Below are 22,718 nucleotides of genomic sequence, written 5' to 3' on the forward strand. Positions count from 1 at the left end.
GCTTTTTTCTGGGTTCCTGTCACATGGAATAATGTTTTCCATCCCTTGACTTTCAGTCTATGAATTTGTTTTCAATTAAATGCTTCTTGTGTGCAGCATATTGTTGGGCCTTGCTTCTTGATCCATTCTAACAGTCTGTTTCTTTTGATTGGTGAACTGAGATCATTAATATTGATGGTTATAACTGATATGTATTGTCTTATCTGTCATGTTATTTTCCTGCTGTTGGCTTTTCTTTTCTGTTTATTTTCTTGCCTTGCCTGGTGGATTCATTCTTTTTGGGTTCATGGAGTTGTAATCCTTATTGTCTCTTTCTACAGTATCCTTTCAGAACACTTTGGAGTGCTGGTTTGGTGGTCATGAATTTCTTCAGGTGCTCTTTGTCATGGAAGTATCTTATTTCTCCATCAATTTTGAAGGATAGTTTTGCAGAGCACATCAATCTGGGCTGGAACTTGTTTTCCTATAGGGCTTAAAATACTTCTCTCCAAGCTCTCCTTGACTTGCAAGTTTGTATTGAGAAGTCTGCTTGGGGTTTCCTTTAAAAGTGATTTGTTTCTTTTCTCTAACAGCTTTTAATACTCTCTCTGTCCTTGTGTTGAATTTCTGGAATCTTGACTATTATATGCCATGAAGATTTTTTTGATCATGGCTAATTGGGGTCCTATATGACTCACTTATCTGCATGTCAAATTCTTCATCCTTGTTTGGGAAGTTTTCTGCCATTACTTCTGAGAACAGGGTTCCCCCCCGCCCCATTAACTTTGTTGGTACATTTTAGGTATAAAATGGTTCTTATTTTTTTTCCCCTTCCCTTGCCCTCCTTTCACCCCCTCCACCCTTCCCTATTTGCAAAGACCTTGTTTCCATTTTTTTCCTCTTCTCATATTTTTTCCTTTCCCTTTTTTCCCTTCCCTTCCCCTACCACTCCCAATTCCCCTGCTCTTTTAGACCTTTCCTTCCTGTTATCAGTTATATATTTTTAAAATTACAATATTAAGATCTAGGAGACATTACCACAGATTTTACAGAATTTAAAAGGATATAGAAAGCATATTACAAAAATCTTTTTTGAAATAAATTTGACAACTTCTAAGTAACTTAGAAGACAAATTAATGAAACTAACTCTGGAGGAAATATAAAATTTGAATAGCACCTATTAAAGAAAGTATATTCCTAGCTTGAAAACCTACCTATATGACAACAGCAGGCTCATAAACATTTTAACTGATAAATTATATCAAACATTTAAAGGAGAAAAAAGAAGGAACACTTCTCCCTCCATTTTAGGAACTCAACATTGTGCTAATCCTAAAACTGGATAAAGATAATAGAAGAAAAAAGTATGAACATAGAAATTTGTTTAACAAAACGAACTCTTAGAAGTCAGATCTGGCAGGATGTAGAAAGTGGTTTTGTTATAGGGATGGCAGTGGTGGTTCAGCATTGGAAGATCTACCCCCAAAAGCCATCATTTTAACAGAGGAAAGGAGAAAGCCATATGATCCTGTCACTAGTTGGAGAAAGAGTATTGGACTAAATTCTACAGCTGTTCACGGTAAAAGCTATCAGGAGACTAGAAGTAGAACAGAACCTTCTCAACAGATCAAAGGCATGTGCTCCATACTTCCAACAAAAATTCCTTCTATGAATGGAGAAGATACAATGCTTTCTCCCTAAAGTGGGGAACAAGGGCATATATGCCTACTCTTCATCTGTTCATTAGACCTTGAAACATAGGTCTAAACCAAAATAGTCTTGGCAATAAAATGACACAACTAGGATAGGATTGGCACGGTAGAAGCAAAATCTTTATATGTAGATGAAATGATCATCTACAGAGAAAATACTAAGAAATCTCTAGGAGCCCCTAGAACTTTTACTTGAATTTAGCAGGATTAGAAAACACAAGGTATATATAAAAATTCAGGTCTGTGTATACTTGCTAGAAATGAAGAACTGAATATTGAAATTTAAACGTTATGTAGGAGTACAAAGGACCCAGAAAAGCCAAAAAAGAAAAACAAAAACAGTGTTGGAAGACGTTTAGCACCCAATTTTAAGACTTCTTCTAAAGCTACAGTAATCAAGGCAGTGTTGGTGTAAGGAAAGACATATAGATCATTTGAATAAAACAGAGAATCTAGAAATAGAACCACACATATATGGTCCACTGAGTTTTGAAAGATTATTTAACATTAGCATTTTATAGAATATAAACTCAATTCAAGAGCCAAGGAAGAGATAGTGTTTTCAGCAAACGGCACTAGAACACCTGGTATCCGAATATAAAAAATTAACCTCAACCCTTTATTTCCATACATGAAAATAACTTGAAGGGATCTATGAACCTAAATAAGAAAGCCTAAAAGTATAAAACTTTAAGAAGAAATTATAAGGGAAAATATTTATGAATTCAGGGTAGGCAAGAACTACCTAGGATACAAAAAACATGATGTATAAAAGAAAAATATTGATAAATGAGATTCCATCAAAATTTAGAACTTTAAATGACATCATTAAAATGAAAAGTAGTCCTTAAACAGACCATATTTACAACGCATATAATCTATGACTAGAATATATAAAGAATTCTTACAGCTCATTAATAGACAACTCAATTAAAATGTAGACATAAGAAGATGATAAATATCCAGTATAGCACAAGGAATGGTGTGCAATTCTAGAATCAGAAAAATACTAATCAGTACAATAATAAGATTGAATTATATACTCATTAGGGAGATGAAGTCAAAGTTTTAAAAGCCTTGTCATGACTTTTTCTTTTTGTTGGATTTTCCCCCTTTGTGTTTAATTTGTCACACCCAATGGATTCATTCTGCTGGGTTTCCCGGGGTTGTGATCCTCATTGTCTTTTCCTAGGGTATTGTCTAACATTTTTTGAAGTGCTGGTTTGATGTTCATGAAGTTCCTGAGGTGCTCTTTATCATGAAAGTATCTTATTTCTCGATCAATTTTGAAAGATAGTTTTGCAGGGTACATCAATCTGGGTTAGAGGCTGTTTTCCTTTAGGGCTTGAAATACATCACTCCAAGCTCTTCTTGCCTTGAGGGTTTGCATTGAGAAGTCTGCTGTGATTCTGATGGGCTTTCCTTTGTATGTGATTTGTTTCTTTTCTCTCACTGCTTGTAGAATTTTGTTCTTCTGTTGGATTTCTGGAATCCTAACTATTATATGCCTATCTGTAGATTTTTTTTTATTAAGGCTAGCTGGAGTCCTATATGCCTCACTTATCTGTATGTCAAGTTCTTTTCCCCTCCTTGGGAAGTTTTCTGCCATCACTTCTGTGAAGAGTTTTTTTATGTCATCTGCACTCTCTCCTATTTCTTCATTGACTCCAATCAGTCTTGTTATTCTTCTTTGCATCATCTAGCAGCTGCTGGATTGATTTCTCGTGTTCCCTTACAATTTTAAAGCAATTTTTCTTTTCCTCCTCACTAACTGCAATCTTATCTTCTATAAGTGAAATTCTATCCTCACATTGGTTCATTCTGCTGTGCAGACTTTCAATGGAGTTTTTAATCTCTTGGAAATCTGTTTGTATCTGTTTTATGGATTCCATTTGTTTCCTATGTTGGGATTCCATCATATTCCTCAGATCCTCTATTTTATCTGTGTCCTCTCTAGATTTATTAATCATGTCTTGCATCATGAGCAAAACCTTTGCTGTTATCTGAGTAATTATTTCTGATTTCATTTTTCCCAGATCCTCTTTTGTTGCCAGTTCAGAGCGTCCAGGTGGTTGAGTATCAGATTGTTCCATCTCGTTTCCCTTTGGGGTTGCTGTAGATGATCTGGAAGTCTGTTTTTGAGGCTTGTTTATGTGTCTTCTCATTTCCACGGGGTGGGGGGGGTGCTTCTGGCGCCCACACAGCTCACCTTCTGTGCCCTAGGAGCTTGGGGTGGCAGCAAGGAAGCTTCCTTCTCGGGTGCTGGGACCAGCTCAGCTTCTCTGTCCTAGGAGTTAGGGATGGCGGCAGGGGAGCTTCCTTCTGGGTGCTGGGACTGGCTGAGCTTCACAGCCCTAGGAGCCTGGGATGAAGACGGGGAGGTTCCTTCCGGGTTCTGGGACCGGCTCACCTTCTTGGCCCTAGGAGCCTGGGATAGCAGTGGAGGAGCTTCCTTCCAGGTGCTGGGACCGGCTGAGCTGCTCTCCACATTTTCTATTCATTACTTTTTAATTCAGTTTCTTAAATCCCGCACTCTGGCAACCTGCCCTCCATAGCCCAATTTGAAGTGCCGCCACTTGAGGAGTCTGATATACTACTATAAATTTTGATGAAATAGAACTCAAATAATTTCAAGTTCATTGTACCAGAAAAAAAGTTGTAATTAGTTAACACTGCTCGTGTTCTGAGACCACAAAAGTCTCTGATCATAATTTGTACAACAATAGCCTAGCCTTTCTCTCTTTCTTTCTCTTTTTCCTCCTTTGGACAAGGTCTTGGTATGTAATTCAGGCTGACTTTGAACTCACTATGTAGCCCAGGCTGGCCTTGAACTTCCTCCTGCCTCAGCCTCCCAAATGCTGGGAATACAGGCATGCACCACGATCTCAATGGAGTTTTTAATCTGGATATCTGTTTGAATCTATTTCATGGATTCCATTTCTTTCCAATGCTGTTTTCATGGCTTCCATCACATTCCTGAGCTCCTCTACTTTCTTACCTATATTTTTCATTCTGGTCAGCTTCTGTATAGTTATCTGGGAAATTATTTCTGCTCTGATTTTTTTTTTAGAGCCTCATTCATCTGCTTTGTTACAACTTCAGAGAGTCTAGGTGGATGGCTTTTAGATTATTTCACTTCATTGCCTCCGGGATTTGCCTTTGGTGAGCTGAAAGTCTGTGGGTGTTGCATCTTGTTTAAGTGTTTTCTCATTTTCTATTTTTTTAAGATTGATTCCTGAGTTGATGCTTGTAAACTGCTTATGGCAAGTAGCTTTATTGCCCATATTCAGAATCCTTAGGAAATGACTACTTTTCAGATGCATCTTCCAGGTGTAGCTAGCTTTTGCGTTTTGAGTCTGTTGTAGGATCCTACCTCATCTTTATACTGGGGATGAGAAGCTCCTACCCATTTGGCCCAGCTGCCAGTTTTTTGGCACCGGTCTGTAAGTTTTTACAACACTTAGGCAATCTCAGTCTTGGTATACCAGGAGGAACAACTGATTAGCACAATTATGTCACCTTGGCTAATGTCGTACAATCAAAAATAATAGCATCAAACACAGCCTAGGAAATGACATATTGCAGCCCTTAATATGGCTTTTTTTACCCTTAGGGGAGAAGACTTAAAAGGTTAGGGGGTAAAAAACAGAAAAGAAGAGGAAGAGATCAGAAGCAAGGCTTGAGGACAAACTTTAGGAAACTGGTAAAGAAGACAGGAAAGAGAAAAGGAAATAATAAAATCAAGAACAGAACAGAACAAAAAACTAGAAACTGTATTCAAACAGTCAAAAAAACACAAAACAAGAACTAGAAAGAAGGAAAAACAGAAAGAAAAAAGATAACCCAAAAAACGTCCAATTCAAGGTGTGTCTCTGCTGTCACTGTTAGGCAATGTGGACAACAGAGTCCAGAGTCAAAGTGATTGATCCCAGCAAGCTAGATGCAGGATCACTGTCGGGTAGTGGATAATAATCCCAGCCAGCCTGCCCCTTTAGTTCCTCTGAAGTTCAGGCTGGATTCTGGATATCAGGCTGGAACCAGATTCTTCAAGCCTACAACAGTCTATGTGTCTCCTGCTGGCTTGAACTCTGCTCCCTGAGTTCTCCGTACTGAGGCACTGGAAGCCACTAGATGGAGTCTGCCTGCAACTGTTCTGAGTTTCAAGCTTAGTAGGGCCCTCTCCAAGATGGCTACAAGCCAGTCACCCTCTCCTGGGTGAGGTCTGAACTTGATTAACTCACTAGCTGCTGCAGTCTGGGTTGTCCACTGCTCTGTTCCACTGGTGTGTTTCTCCATGGAGGGCTCTGGGGTCATCCGTAGTTACTGTGTGTCTGCAGTTTTGGCCCACCATTCCATCTTTGAGAGTCCAGACTCTGGGAGAGAGCGCTGCTTAGTACTCCTACTCTTCGTTAAAGTCTCTCTTTTCACTCTCCCTGTAGACTTCGATTCTTGCCTCAGATCCTTCCTGGGTGCTGGGGACCCACTTCCCTCCTCCTCTTGCTGTTATATTCCAGTATAAGGACATCAATCTTGGAGAAGCTCTTTTTCTGCCACTCCCCACTCCACCATCTTCCTGGAAGTCCTTTATTTCTTTCTTTTTTAGACATGGTCTCACTCAGTTGCCCAGGTATGACTCAGACTTGTGATCCTTCTGCCCAGCTATGCCCAGCTTCTTACACTGGTTTTATAAAATACTGAAACTTCAGTGTCAGTATGCTAGTTTGTTTCAGCTTTAGGGAAAAGACTTACAATTTAAAAATAAGATAGTTCATTCCAGAATCCCCCTGGCTGCTTATTAGGTGGGAAACAGCAGCTGTCCTGACAAATTCCTCTTTGAGGCAAGCTTAACAGATTCACCTGGGAGCAGAGAGATGGGTTTCCTCTCTAGGCCCATGCGTTGTGCATTTCCTTTTCATTGTACACAACAGAATGCAGCTTTCACAATTCAAGAAGGCTGTTGTTCTTTCAGCTTGGCCTTCAGTTCCAATAAACAAAACTGAATTGAATTAACACCTTTTCTTTATGGATATATATTTTATGGCTCAGTTTGTTCAAAAAAGATTTAAGATCTAAGGTAACTAATTCCTATTATTTGTAAGTCTCTTGGGTAGGTGCTATAGGGTACACAAACATAAATGAGACCTACTGCCTAATATCAAGGAATTCATTGAATAGTGGGAAAATCAGATGCTTATATTAGTTGGTGATTATAAGACTAACGGAGCCTGGCAGGCTGGCTCCAGGAGAACTGATTTTATGAGCAACATTATTTCTACCAAGATTCAAAAGGTAATCTCCATTCTTTACAAATGTGCATTGTTTGTAAGCTGGAAACCACTTGTGTTGGCTTCTTCATTTATTAGGAAAGCAAATTTAGTGTTCAGAAAGAGGATACGGTACTCATGTCTCTTGATGAGACTTAAAATGGAGACTCTGAAGGATGTGACATCTTGCTTAAAGCAAGGGAAAGGATAAAGAACAAGAATAAAGATTATTCTATGACTGTGCCCAGGGGTAGTGACACACACCTGTAATCCAAGTACTTGGGAGGCTGAGACAGAAGGGTTGCCCCAAGTTCAAGGACAGCCTGAAATACATAGTGAGACCCTGTCTCACAAAACAAAACAAAAAACAAAGAGTAACCATGTGTAAAAAAAAAACCACTAAAATTTTGCTAAATATGTTTGGAGTGTTCTTCCCATCTCCTGAATATTCACTATATAACTCCAATAAGTTACTTGTACAAATGCTGCCTCCTACTCTGGATATAGTTGCCTAAAAGCAGGAACTATAGCTTTTTGTGGAAGAACACAGTATTTTCCTGAACGCGATTGGTGATCATTTATGATCTAACCCAAATTAGTAGTGGTCTATCCCTCTGGATTATTCCGATAAGAATACCGACCCCTTAAAGTCCCAAGAAATGTGACCTTTTTTTTTCTTTTGGTACCGGGGATCAAACTCGGGAGCTTGTGCTTTTAAGGCAGGCGTCGGAACCACTGAGCTAAATCCCAGGCCAGAAATGTGACATTTTAAGGGGAGGAACCTCACCAAGGCTAGCTATATCAACAACTACATTCATAAGCAGGATCCAAGCCAATGACAAGACAGAATATCAATATACCCAACTATCATGCAATCAAAACACTGAGAAAATCTTTGAAAGACAGAATGTTTCTCCACTTGAGATATAGCAATTTTTCTTAACAAACCTGTTTGAGGTGCTTCTTCAGTAAATTGCTCCATATCAAAAATATTAAGTCTCTTCCCTTTGAATAAATCTTTCTTAAGACTAAAAATGAAAAAAACACATTTTAGTAAGATATTTATATACTGTCCACAAAAACTGTTTATGATTAAAAAAAAACAAAAAACCCTTTTTACATGAAATATTCCATATAGAAATTAAAAGTAATTCCATGTACCCACACCAAATGTTTAGTAAATTGCTGTTTTTAGGACTGATAACAGCACTTAAAATCTCTCCTTCACAATACAACAAGCCAGTTAAAGCAGCTTAATTTTCAAAATATCTAACTGAAGCAATTAGCTTGATTTGTTATAATTTTAATTTGATCTCATAAAATTTTAGGAGCAATGTTGTAAAAAGCTAAAGAATGATTAAAACAGAAGCGGTTAAAGTCAACATTAGTCTTTAATAGCAGAAAACACTATGCTTTTAATTACAAAGTTATAAAAAACTCCACTGATATAAAATATCCTTTTATAAAGCAACCATTCTGCAGTTTAAAAATAATGATTAACTTTCTTCACATAACTTTATAAATTGTTGAAATTAATGTCAGAGTTAAAAAATGACTTATCTTATTCAACTGCTCTATGCATCAATTTATATACTTACTTGAACACATATACCAGCAGATTAAAAACTATTTTTAAAACTGGAGAATTAATTTTCAAACTAATTTTTAAATTAGCTTTAAACTATTTTTTCTTTTCTGGATCATACTACTTTTCTCAATGAAATTAACTGGAAAAAGTACAAACAGTATATTCAAATTTGATGAAATTATCTCATGCTCTGTTAAGTTTTCCTCTGCTAGGTTCCCATGTAGGGTACTTGTAAAACAAAAGCCTTTATGCTTCAGAACTATCATCAGTGGCTCGTGTTCCTTCCCTACCCAAGATCCCCTCAACTGCATGAGAGTTAAACAGGATAAGATATAAAAGTAACTCATAGTAAAGAAGGAATGCCTTGGTAAAGTATGAAAATTTAAGAGGAACACATTAAAAAGGGGATGAATATTTGCTTAGCACAGACTATACATTAGACAGCTGACACATTTCTATTTCTCAAGAAATACTTTCAGCATTTTATAGATGGTTAGACAGATTGATGGTGGCTATAAAACTTGCCCCAGTCACAGAATTAGTCAGCAGTGCCAAGACTCTGAAGCAGGTCAGTGTGACTCCAAAGCCAGAGCTCCCAGACTCACCTCTAAAGGTAAGAATCAGTACAGGCCTGGGTTTTCTCAGGCTACCTCAAATCCTGCCCACATCATAGCAGGGTGAACAACTTGCTCTCTCCCCACTGCTTCCCTGTTTTCTCCTTTATTTGGCTTTTTAATATACTGTACGCACAGAAACCCCTTTCTTATTTTTTTAAGCTTTTCCCTTGTTGTTTTCTAATTTTTAACAGCAGCTAACCATCTAGTTATAATATACTATTCAGAAGCAATTGCATGCAATCAGAAAGAAGACTGATTCAGTTAAGTATTCCTAGTAAAACTCCAACTACACTTTAATATATTACAGATACTAAATCACCTCAAATTAATAATTCAATAGTCATCCAAAGTCATTGTTAACCTCTTGAACTTACTATGTTAAATGCTGACTACCTTTTCCAATCTTCCTATAAAATCAGTAATTTAATACCAGGAAGGAGGTAAATCAAGTTCCTGAGATTCTACTTAAAACAACATTCATGGAATACACAACACATCAAAAACATTCCAACTGTGAGCACATCCTGTTATTAAAGACAAGTCATCCTATTAAAGCCAAGTTAGTTTTTGCCAGAGCATGCCAGACAGCTAGTTTCTTCTCCCCAACTGTCACTTTCTGGGTTTAAAGAAGAGAAAGAACAGAAATTTTATGTAAATACAGAATAACTTTCAATTGTATATGGATTTTTTTTTTTTTTTGGTACCAGGGATTGAACTTGGGTCCTTGCACTAGCGAGGCAGGCAGCAGAACCACTGAGCTAAATCCCTGGCCTCTTTTTTCCTTTTTTGATGTTGGGTTCATCTAAGGTATGATGGAAGACCAGATACAGAGATGTAAAGTGTATAGAAATATTCAGTGTTAGAAACATGTCCAGAATGAAAAATAATGCTTCTTGTAAAATGTTCGTTCAGAATTGAATCAGCTCCACTCATTCTAAATCAGAGGCCCTGTTTGGTAGGGATAGATGTGAGGCAGGGTCTTTTATTTATGGTGTTTATGTTTTATTTATGGTGTAGAAAAATACAGGACTGCTAAACCTACAACATCTTTCTCTCTAGGAAATATCTACAGAGTAAGAAGACACATGTAAAACCATCCATAACACTCAATACCTATTAGCAATAAATATACAAGGAAAGAAGTAATCTACAGTTATTATAAAAACAAACCACACAAACAAAACCCAATAGACAGCAAAGCCTGAATACCTTTTTTTAAGATCAGCTATTATCTCCCGTCCAAGAGAACTGTCAAATCCTTCATCAAACTGAATCTGATGCTCTGGTCTTGATGTTCTAGCTTTAGCAGATCTGGCAACTTTCATATCTGATATAATGTTACTGAAACTGAAATAATAAAAAGGTCAAATAAATTAGAAATCTGAGCCACACAACAATAAACTTTTCTTAAACAGGAGACATAGCATTTAATTATTTCACTTTTATGCACTCATACAGCATAAAGCTATGTTTAAATAAAAAGTATGCCCTATATTAACTTTCACATACCACAAACCCTTAGGATTTATACTGTTTTGAGGGCGGGTGTTGAGACAGAGTTTGAGATGATGGGGGATATGCAGTCTACGCTGGTCTCCAACTTTCTATCCTCTTGCCTCGGCCTCCCAAGTACTGGAATTACAGGTGTGTACCACCACACTTGGTCAAGACTTATGTTTATTTCTATCTTTTAAAAGATGTCCAGTAATTTGGGAGGCTGAAGCAGGAGGATTGCTGCAGGTTTGAGGCCAGCTGGGCTATCTAATGAATTCAAGGACAGCCTAAAAACTATACAGTGGGCCAGGGATTTAGATCGGTGGCACCATGTCTGCCTCTCAAGCGCAAGGTCCTGAGTTCGATCCCTGGTATCTAAATAAATTAATTAAATTAAAAGTACTAATATTCAGAAGTTGATAGGAAAATACTGTGACTATCTATGTCTATCACATCAATAACTAAGTTAAAAAAACTTACCTGTGTTTATGTGCTGTATTTGTTCAAATACAAGCAGAACGAGTTGACTCAGAGTCTAGATACCTGTATTTTCCTTTTAGCTTCCTGATATAATTCTGTTACACATCTTAAGAATAGCTGATTTATTTAAATTACTTTCCAAAATGAAGCAATATCACCACTTACGAGCTTTGGGCAAACAGTAGTATAACTTGGCAAAAAGGAACAAGATAAAGGGATACGTAGAAAGAGTTTGGCTCAAACGTAAGAAGGGGAAGGAAACATGTCTGAAATTATTACACTGTGCAGAAAGCAGCATATGATTTAACCAAGAAAATTAATTCTCAGGAAACTATTTTATTATTTATTTACTTATGTAAACAACAGTGAATTTACCCTTTTTGAGGAGTACAAATTTTGACTTCCTAGAAGAAAAATTTAACCATTCAGCTGTTAATTAATTAATTTATTTATTTATTTTGGAACCAGGGATCAAGCTCGGGACCTTGCACTTGCGAGGCAGGTGCCAGAACCACTGAGCTAAATGCCCGGCCCACAACTGTTATTTTAAAAAAATTACAATCTCTCTTAAGACTTTCTTAATATAAGCATTTTTGGTTTTTTTTGGTGCCCGGGACCGAACTCAGGTCCTTGCGCTTGTGAAGCAGGTGGCGGAACCACTGAGCTAAATCCCCAGCCCTTAAATTTTATTTTTATTAGTACATATTTGCTTTTTTAAAAATCCAATTACTAGAATTCTATTTATGAAGTATAGTATTTTATACATAACATAGATGTTTTGTGTATTCACTAGACACACGAAAATGGCCTGTTTGAGATATGTAAGCATGCACTGAAGTACTGTAGTTCTGATATCACCTGTTCCACTGACCTGATTTTAGCTTTCTCTCCCTGTTTCTGTGACACTGAGTATTGCTCATGCTGCTGCAGCCGTGTAAGCAGCTCCGACTTGGTCATCTGCTTGTCAAAAGGGAGAGAAGCTGCAACAGCAGATGCAGCTGCCACCAATGCAGGGCTTAAGGGCTCATTTCTGAAAAAGGAAATGAGAAAGGACAGAGATTGCTTATTATGCCACCAGCTTGGTGAAAAATTAAGTGACTTGGAGAAGAGAACTTGTCATTCAAAAAATTATCATTCAGAGCTAAGGATGCAGCTCAGTGGTGGAGCACTTGCTTAGAATGCATGAGGCCCTAGGTTTAATTCTCAGTACACACACCCTCTCTCTCAAAAAATATTTTTCAATTTCCAACAAAAGCAAGAATCTTCAAATATCAGATGCTGGTTTTATATAAATTTTGAAACACTAAAGCTCAATTGAGTTAATTAGTACTGGCTGAAGTACAATAATAAATCAAACCTCAAAAATTACAATTAATATTTTTAAAACAGATGCCATTATTTAGAAAACATATATACTGCAAACAAATTTAAAAGTGGCCAAATCTGTCATAGAAGCTTTACTCCTAATAGTCCAAACTGGACCCAACCCAAAGGTCGACCACATCAGACAAAAGGCTAAGTTGTGATACCCACACAATGGAATAGTATGTGGCTCGTACCAACATGGTAGATGTGCCACACAGACAGAAGGGCAAATGAAAAACTGGACACAAGAGTAAATACTGTATGATTCCACTTATACCAAGTTCAAAACAGGCAAAACTAATCTGAGTTGAGAAAAAGTCAGAATAGCTGGGGATTTAGCTGAGTGGCAACGTGCCTGCCTTGCAAGCACAAGGTCCTGAGTTCAATCCCCGGTACTGCAAAAAAAGTCAGAACAGTAGTTGCCTCAGGACAGAAGGCACTGATTGGAAGATGAAAATGGGAAACATTCCATATCTTGGTAAATGTTTTTGTTACTTGCATGTATCCATTTGTCAAAATTCTACACTTAAGATTTGTATATTTCAATATATGTAAATTTTCCCTGGAAAAGAAAAGCCATAAATCATCATGATCAATCAGGAGACAGAAAAAGTATTGATAACACTAGAATGGTAAAAGGTTGATCACTATTGAATCTGGGCGACAAGTACTTAAGGGTTCATATAATTTTGTGTACTTTGCATGTCTTAAATTTCCCATAAGAAAAAGTTCAAAAGCTACTACTCTTGCCATAGCTCCGTGGTAGAGCACTTGCCTATCATGAATGAGGGTACTCCTGAATTAATAGAAAAAATAATTTACTGTATTTTTTTTGACTGAGAACTTCCATCTTAATGTGTGGCATCCAAATTAATATCTTATTACCTGGTTTTCCACATCATTTGCTAACTAGCATGTAAATTAAAGATCCCAAATTTCTGAAATTGTTGGAAAGATTTTAAGGACTTTACCAAGATTCGGAAGTGACAATACTTCTGACAGTAACAGAAGTAGAAAAATGAAGAAAGAAAATGTGCTTCTTTCAAAACTGATCCGTGAATAAAGCTTAAGCCTCATCCCAAGTTAGTGTATTTCTTTCATTGATAATTGTTAACTTCATTTTCAAATTTTAATTTATGTATTTGAACAGAGTATGCAATGCAAAAAATGTTGATGAGTATTCATTTCTAGGACCATGCTTTTTGTTTGCTTTTTGAGACAGGGTCTTGCTACATAGCTCAAGCTGGCCTTGAACTCACTATGTAGTCCTGGCTGGTAGTCTTGAACTCAAGAGATCTTTCTGCCTTAGCCTACTGAGTGCTGGGATTATAGACATGCACCACCATGCTTTGCATTTTATAATAACTGTTTCCTTGATAGTGAGAGCCTTGAGGGCCTCAATTTATAATTTGAAATGTTCTAATTAACTAAAATGGGGGAGGCTTCTGTCATTGACCTCAGATGATTCTAGATCCCAGCTTAGAATCAGCCCTACCTAATGTCCATGGATGGTTCACAGCTTTAAAATTACATAGCTATGTCCCTCTCTATGACAGCTTAGATCAGATTTTTTTAAGCAGTTCCTATGAGTTAAAAAAAAAAACCCTGCAAATAAAATGAATGTGGACCAAAATGAGGGTGGCAATGTTCATTCAGTCTGATCCCAAGGCTAGGTCATAAAAACCCCCCACAATCCTCTGGTTCACTTTCTGCTGACCCAAGGCCAATAGAGAGCCTACACAGAGGTGTTACTGCCAATAGCTTCAGTTACGGTCCAGATGAAAGTCAGCATCAATTGCCAGGCCTAGGAATCAGCAAACCCCGATTCCAGCCCTGAGACTTGTCAGTCTTACAAGGACCAACTAATCCTCTCTGCTGTACTCCATTTAGTGGTAACCCACAGAATCTGTGCACATTAAAAAAATGTGTTTTGAGGGTTTTTTGAGATGGGGTCTTACTCTGTAATTCAGGCTGGCCTCGAATTCACTATGTAGCCCAGGCTGGCCTCAAAGTCCTGGTGATTCTCTGGCCTCAGCCTCCCAAGTGTTGAGATTACCAGTGTGTACCACCACATCTGGCAAAAAAAAAGAGGTTGTTTTATGCTGTTGATTAAGAGTAATCTGTAATGCAGTCATGGTAACTGTATTCGTATGCTTCAATATACAGTACAAAGAAAACAATAAAGGTAAGTCATGTATGGAGCAATGATGACTGCATCATGAAGCAGTATTATGACTCACCCAATTCTGTGCACCTGGCATTCCTTTTAAGGGGAGAGGGTTCTTTTAAAGGAGCTTTTTATAAAACTCAAAACAAATGCACCTCATTCACCACTCTTTTGATAAAGGGCTAATGCCTCATCAGCGAATGCAGAACCACTGATAAAAAAATATGTTTTGAAACTTTCTCTTATTATTTGTGGTACTGAGGATCAAATCCAGGACCTCCAGCATGCTACACAAGTGCTCATCCTCTTTTATAAATTCTACATCCAGTGTATCTACTAGTATTTCTAATTTCAATTTCTTTAAAGTAGAAACGTAGAACAAAAACTTAAAGGCTTACAAAACTGAGTGCACAATTATTTTTTGTCTGCCTCATTCATACTTAATTGGAAAACAATTAAAAATTACCTTTACTGAATCTTTCCACAGCATTCAACTCAGTTTAGCCATCTCTATAATAGTTAGATTGCACAATTATAATAAACAGATCTGGAAGTTAAAAAAAAGTAGCCTTTTGTTTTCCAGTTCTGGTTATTGAACGCAGGGCTTTTGCACTGAGCTATATCCCAGGCCTTTATTTTTTAGTTTATAAAGGATATTGCTAAGTCATTAAATTGCCCAGGCTTAGCTTGAACTTGTGATCCTCCTGCCTAAGACTAAAAAGTCTCTTGGTGAGTATTTATATATGTGTATCATTTATTCCTATGTACTTGTACGTAACTATTTTGTTTCTAAAGGAAGAAGACACTTATTATGGGCACTCGCTCTTTGACCTAGTTTACTGCCTAACACTTAATTAGACTTTCCAGAGGTGTTTTTTTTGGTTTTGTGTTGTTTATTTTAAGACAGCTATGTAGCCCAGACTGAACTTGGAGTCAAGATCCTCCTGCTTCAGCCTTCCTAGTGCAGAGATTATAGGTGTGCACCACCAGCCCAGCAGTACTTCAGACAGAATTAGAAACTGAGAAGTTCCATAAAAATATTAAGTCATTCTGGGACACAGGAATCTGTTTGTTCTGCTAAGTGAAGTGAGTGACAGGTATCCTAAGGCCATAAACCACATCATTTAATGACATAATCACTATAAAATGAATTCTTGGGCTTGGGCTTTAGCTCAGTGGTTCCACCTCCTGCATTGCAAGTGCAAGGTCCTGAGTTTGTTCCCTGGTACAAAAAAAAAAAAAAGAATCCTTATCTCATGAATCATTAAAATAAGACTGCCATTTAAACTGTAACACAATGTTAAGATATCACTAAGAATCAATTAAATACAGTACTCCTGATAAGCACAAGTAGTAATATTCTCGGAAAACCACATAAAAAGCTGCAAACACTGATGATTTCTGGTCAGAAGAAGTCAGGTAAGGCAGTTTGAATCAACATGTTAAAACTCTATCCTAGGAGGAAGTTTTAAATGGAAAATTTCAAGCAAATACTCTGTAGATATGATGTGACCTTTAAAACAAGATGTATCTGATACATCTGTTAATTAACAGCTTAAAAAGGAAACTAAAAAGCAGTTAATAACACTTATATAAGAGACTGTGTTGAATCCTCAGATAACTATTCCTCTCTTTGGATTGTAAGAAATATTCTTATTATTCAAATATAAAACAATAACAGCATTCCTCAAGTAATTATTAGAGTCCCTGTATTTATAAGCTAATATTTTTTCTTCTTTAATTCACTATCTCTCAAGTACTCTAATTAAAAATATTTTTTACTACAAGACAAAGCTTACTGGGGTCTCAAGAATTAGTTTCAAAGAACACTTGAATCACAATTAAATTTACCGCTTCTCTGAAGCATCTTCTGGAGCTCTTAGGGGCTTGCCAACTGCCCCAACATTTCTAAGTGGTTTTCTGCTGGGTGGCTTTGTTGTTTGTGCACATACTGTGCTTAATTCAACTTTCATGCCTTTAATAATGCCTAATATGTCTTTTTTCCCATCCTCTTTTACGATGTCTTGGTTCTTTGAAGGTGTTTTAGAAATCTTGTCAGCTGGACCAGACTTCTCATCGTTCTTCCTATTGATCATGTTGCTGGTACCAAAATATCTTTGGATATTTTTTGTTCTGGAAGAAAAAAAGGATAAAATATAGAATGTAAAATAGTAACATAATAACTAAAAAATTGCTTCTGCATTAAAATTTTTAAAAATTCAACCCTACTTGTCTTTGCTTTTATTAACAGCCAGAACAGCAGCAATTTACCATGTATTAGCATATATTATGTGCCTAGCCTGTGAACATAATTTAGGTATATTTTTTCACATCCACCTCAACTCCATAAGGTAGGTATTACTACCATTTTGCAGATAAGGAAATATAAAAAATAATTTAGCCAAGGTCAGGTAGCTTAGAGTACTGTTGGGTTTAGGTGTGCTGAGATTCTTATCAGTTGGCCCTTTGGGAGGTATATTTTCTTTTTGTGCAACATAATAGAAAGGTTGGGAAACAAATGATGAATAAATGATAATTTACTATTCTCAAACCCAAATCTGACTTATACTTAACATGTTATACTATCTCTTTAAAATATCATAACTGAACAATATTAAAATAATGAAATTTCTATGAATGATGAAAGGTTACTTACAAAAATTCCTGAGTGTTGTTTTAATTTGATCAATTTTCTCTTTTGAGTTACATGCCATATAACCAATCACTATTTGTAAGGTTAAAAAGGAAATTCCTTAGATTAATTAAATTTAGTAGAGTTTTAGCAAAGCAGAACAAAATCAAACCAATTTGTGAGTTGAGCAGCTCCTAAAACAAGAGGTTCTGAGAACTTCAATGAAAAAGGTGATCAGACAACATTAACAGAAAAATGGAAGTGAAGCATAGAGAACAATTTAATTGGCTTTAGTTTAGTCAGTCGGTCAAGTGGCTACAGTTTAGTTGTTTATAGTTTACTTAGTTCACTGGCTTCAGGCCTCCTGCAAACAACCAAAGCTCAGTTAATGGGATTAATTCTGTATCAGTTTGATCTGTTGGGTTCAGTGCAGGCACCTAACACAAATCTATGGCCTCCTATAAATGTTAATTAACAGTAAGCTACACAAAAGTAGAACAGAAAAGAGAATTTTCAATGGCTACATTTGTCATTCTGCTTTCTTCATTAGATATATTTAAGAAGAACATAAATGATCACATTTACTTCAGACCCACACAAAATATTTCCTACTTTTACATAATCCAGATATCTAATTTTATTCTGTGGGATTAGAAACCTCACAGTATTTGCTATTGAAAAACTTCAAAAATTAATGAATGTGTTACTTTCAGTAAGCAGAATAATGTATAAAAAGCAATTCACTAAATATCTACCCTGTGCTGGGCACTATACTCAGCACTTTTTACATTAGTAAAAAGAATTTCATGGTCCTGTACCTCTATGAAGTTAATACACTAGAGCAACGAATCTCACTTTAACATGCACAGGAAGTAACCTGGTGGACATTCTTCTATCTCACCAAAGTATTCTCATGCAGTAGCTTGTAAGCAGAGACTAGAACATTTGCATTTCTAACAAGTTCCCATGTTGAGATGTTGACATTGCTGGACAAAGCTATGTTATTTAATTTTTACAGAGCAGGCTTTAATTTTCTATTTTATAAAGAAAGAAAATGCTGCTCAGAGCAGTTTAATAGTTCTGCACTGCTAGAGGGTACAAGAATTATCTAAGTGTTTTTAAAATATAGATTCCTGACATCTTTAGTTGTAAGTTTGGAATGAGGTTCACAGATTTGCATTTTAAGACCTCAGTTGATTCTGATGCAGTCTGATCCCTGCATCAGACTCTGGCTTAAAAAACATATCAAGTCCTCAAAGCTAGCAAACCACAGTGTCTAGCTAAGAACAGTTACATAAAAGAGAAACAATAATTTCCCAAAATGCTAAAATATGCTTATGAAAATGTCAGATGTTCTACAAGACACTTGAAAACTAGAATAAAAAACAAATTGCACAACTAGTATCCTCAATCAGGATACAGGACCCTCAATATAGTATCACTCAAAATACTAGAAATTCTAATTCTTAGTTTACATCTGAAAGTTGTTAGTAAAGGTATTTTAACAGGTGGCAATCAGGAAAATAAATCTCATATATAACTAATGCTTCCAAGATTGCTTTAGTAATTCATAAATTTTTAAAAACCCTGTATGATAGGAAAGTCGCGTGAATCCATAACATTAAAATAAAACTTGCCCTAATCTTCCACCTGAGTTTGTTTTCACTGAGAGCATGTGATTACCACCTTAAATGTAATACACCCACAACCACATTCAAGACCTCTCCCCTCAGACTGACTTTCCATTTTTCACTCTCTGTATCAAATGGGCCTCCTACCAAAAAATTCGTTTGTATCTAAAAACTATGATATACTTAAAAATCTTTCTCAAACCTTTTTCCCATTCTTTGTCTAACATTCATGATACTCTAATCCTCCAAGGCAATCAGTTGAAATCTGTACATCTCTAACCACACTACTATCATCATATCACATTACTGTTATTATTATTATTATTGACAGGGTCTCGCTATGTAGTTCAGGCTGGCCTCAAACGCGCAGGGATCTCTCTGCCTCAGCCTCCCGTGTGCTGGGATTACAGGCATACCCTACCAAACCCGGCCTGTCACATTATTCTACCCGTGCAGTTTCTGCCTCCATTCAGCTGATCTTTCCCATTGCTGTTGCTACCAACTTGCTCCAGCACTGTATTAAACTGAACTGGTCCCACACAGTTCTGCATGGACTATACGTAACGCTTTTAAGGTTTTCATAATCATAGAGTTCTTAGAGGAAAAATATCCAAACAAGTACGCAACAACGTTTCTTTCATGACTAACTCCAAACGGTGGTCCTCAAAGAGATTTTACCAGACGTCTCTTGCAGAAAGAATACCCCGAACCTCTCCTACAAGGACTAGGTCCCCCTATTTGCTCTCTCAGAAGTTACTTGTTGAGTGAATGGAGCACTCTGTGCGACCTACGCCATCTCAGCTGCTACCTCACTTCCCCTGAATTACCGACTCGACTACACGCTCTTCAAGCTCCGCAACAGCAGGACCGTTAACAGCAGTGCCGCCACAGCAGAAGCACTTTTAGTAATGCATTAAGGAATAAATGAAGGACAAAGTCTTGGGAGGCAAAAACCCCACTTCATTTCTGGAGTTGGAATAAGAGCGAAAAGTGCGGGATGAGATGTGGCACGCCGCAGAAGCAGCTCAAGACAGACCAGACTTGTCCTTGTGGCTGTTTCCCATGCACTCTGTCTGACCTTGGGCATGCCACTTTATCTTTCTAAGATTTCTCTCCTTAGATTTAAAGCAAAGGCTTCTAAGATTTTTCAGGTTATAACATCGACCCAAGAGAAACGGAGAACGGTAACTCAATGACAGGAGGAGGGGATGGAGTTGCACGAACACCTGCGAGGCCAACAGCTCTAAAATGTGTACCTGACCGTTCCGCGAGGAGCAGCAAGTGGCAAAATTGCAGCCTCGGACGCCTCTGGGCTTCCACGGGGCAAAGGGACTCGGGACAGGGGCCGAAGAGGTAGAAGCGCCGAGACTCTCGGGAACATCGCTGAAAAACTAAGCGCGACCCCTTCCACGCGTCCCTCTGACAAACACGTCCCCTTTTTTATTTTCCGTTTCCGGGACAGGCGCGTTCCTCCCCTTCCATTCCGGTGGGCAACAAGAGGTCGGTAACTGTGTTCCGAGCTCATCGGCATCCGGCCAAGCCCGCTAGTTCCAGAACTGGTGGAGTCGGCGTCTGAGTTCTGCTAGGAGGCGCTGGGTGAGGCGGAACCGGACGGGGCAAGCGCGAGCGGAGGGAGACATTAGTGATTTTAAAACAACAAAACAAAACAACACCTGCCGATGGGACCTGTAAAAGGGGGCAGTGAACTGATCTTATTGTTTGGGGGACGGGAGGATCCACAACGTTCATAATATTCTCAAGACGATTAGTGGCCACCAAAGAGGTTTTAAAATTTTACCATTGGGCATGCTGCCTGAAAAATCAGCACGATTATCAGAGCAGGATAATTACAATAGAGAGAGGCAGTCTCTCTCTCTCTCTTTTTTTTTTTTTTTTTGTACCAGGGATCGAACTAGGGACCTTGCTCTTGCGAGGCAGGCGGTGGCGCCACTGAGGTAAATCCCCAGCCCGGCAATCTCTAATCTTGATAGAGCGTCAGAACATGAGACATACCTCAAAAATGGCCTTAAAGATAAAAAAGATGCAAGAGAAAGACGTGGCTTTTCCCCTCCCTTCGTGGAGGCAGTGAACGGTGGCCCAGAAGATACGGGGCTTCCCCAGCCGGAGCCTGCGTGAGAGCAAACCTGGCAAGTAACCCGGCTAACTGAACCACCAGCCCAGAATTGCATACTGGCAACCTAACGTTGCAATCAACATTTTTCCTTGTGCTCCCCCAAAAGCACCAAGGTTGGGAAGTGAATTTCTTTGATGCTGAAAGTGCAGAGCAGATCTAAGAGCCACTAACCATAATAATACATTGTGAATGAATGCTATGCGCAGAGCACATAGGGATGTTCACTTCCTTTTATTTTGAAAAAACCAAAACTGTATTTATTGTGGTACTGGAGATTGAACTCTTGATGCTCTACTACTGAGCTATATCCCTCCCCTTTTTACTTTGAGACAGGGTCTCACTAAATCACCCAGGCTGGACTCAAACTTGTCATCTTTCTGGCTTGGCCTCCCTAGTTTCTGGGATTACAGTTATGCACCACCACCACCAACTCTAAAACAAACTTTTTGAAAAAAAAAAAAAAAGTGTGATTCTAGAATCAGTTAACATGTTCTAAAAGGGCTTCTTTCATTAGCCTGGTTAAAAAGGTATCCTGCCCCATTCAGTCACACTCTGGGAGAGACTGCTGCTATCCCCCCATATCCATGTTCTTCTTCCTCTGGAGTTTTAGTTGAACACATGGCCACAGTGGTACAGACTACATTTCCCAGCCTCTCTCAGAGACAGGTGTGCCACTGACCAAGGTTCTAATCAATAAAGTGTGAACAGAAGCAATATGCCCTTCAAAAATGGGCACACATTCCACACAAACTTTTGTCTTCCTTCTTCCTATTGGAAAACAGACAAGTTGCTAGGAGCTGAAGCACTTAGAGACCAATGAAAGATCCCAGAGGTCATCTATGTATGACAGAGCCATCTGTGTTTGCACCCCACTCCAGACAGTTTACAAAAGGTGTGCAAAATACATTGTTTAATTGTACTTGGAGTCACTTTGTAACAAATAGCCTAGACTGTGCCTTAACATAGGTTCCTTCTATACTGAAACCTTGCTTAATTTTCTACAGAGTTTATTACTTTCTGAATTGCCTCAAACAGTAATTGCTTACTATCTGTCTTGCCCTAACAAATATGTGCTCTATGAAGGCCTGGCCTTTGTCTTATGTGCTGCTATAATCCTAGTTTCTAGAACTACACCTAGCATATGATAGATGCTCAGGTGAATACACTATTTCCAAGTATAAAAATTTATGCAGAGAAAGGAAATAATTTGCCCAATTTAATACATCTAAATACATCTTTAATACATCTAAATGGTATAGCTTCATTCAGACTCAGGACCATCTAACTCTAATATTCCTTGTTTGTTTGCGGCAGGGTCTTACTATGTAGTCTAGGCTGGCCTGGAAATCATGATTCTCCTGCCTCAGCTTCCCTAGCTGGGATTATAGAAGTGTGCTACCACACCCAGTTCTAACTCTGCTATTGTTGTTCATCCTGGAATCCTTGAAGGTCTTTGACTTTAGTCATGCATAAATGTCGGGGAGAGAGGTATGTGTTAACACATACTACCAAGAAGTTTAGACACGTTAACTTATTAGACCTGAATCTGAGAATCTAACAAGCACCCAGGCTGAGTTTGAGGCAGGTGGTCCTTGGATAAAGCTTTTACAACTACAGTCTTGGCTTATTGGCTTGTTTAGCTATTCACAACTCT

The 22,718-nt window shown here is 37.9% G+C and overlaps 1 protein-coding gene across 4 annotated transcripts in view; it reads right to left on the reverse strand.

Moving 5' to 3' along the window:
* The window catches only part of Mrps31 (mitochondrial ribosomal protein S31), a 38,797-nt gene extending 18,415 nt beyond the window's left edge, over positions 1–20,382 (reverse strand). For 2 of the 4 annotated variants that reach the window (XM_021257792.2, XM_087199579.1), the window contains exons 1-5: positions 20,187–20,382; positions 16,519–16,800; positions 12,007–12,165; positions 10,371–10,508; positions 7,905–7,984 (exon numbers count right to left, since the gene is read on the reverse strand). In XM_021257792.2, coding sequence (XP_021113451.1) covers positions 7,905–7,984; positions 10,371–10,508; positions 12,007–12,165; positions 16,519–16,800; positions 20,187–20,311 — 784 coding nt within the window. In that variant the 5' untranslated portion in view covers positions 20,312–20,382. The remainder of the gene's footprint in view (positions 1–7,904; positions 7,985–10,370; positions 10,509–12,006; positions 12,166–16,518; positions 16,801–20,186) is intronic. The other 2 variants (XM_013072000.3, XM_013072001.3) reach the window with 2 other exon arrangements.
* Between the last annotated feature and the right edge of the window lie 2,336 nt (positions 20,383–22,718).

The sequence above is a fragment of the Heterocephalus glaber genome, unplaced genomic scaffold (assembly GCF_053883595.1).
Source record: "Heterocephalus glaber isolate CG9 unplaced genomic scaffold, H.glaber_assembly_v1.0 deba00001720, whole genome shotgun sequence".
Taxonomy (NCBI): domain Eukaryota; kingdom Metazoa; phylum Chordata; class Mammalia; order Rodentia; family Bathyergidae; genus Heterocephalus; species Heterocephalus glaber.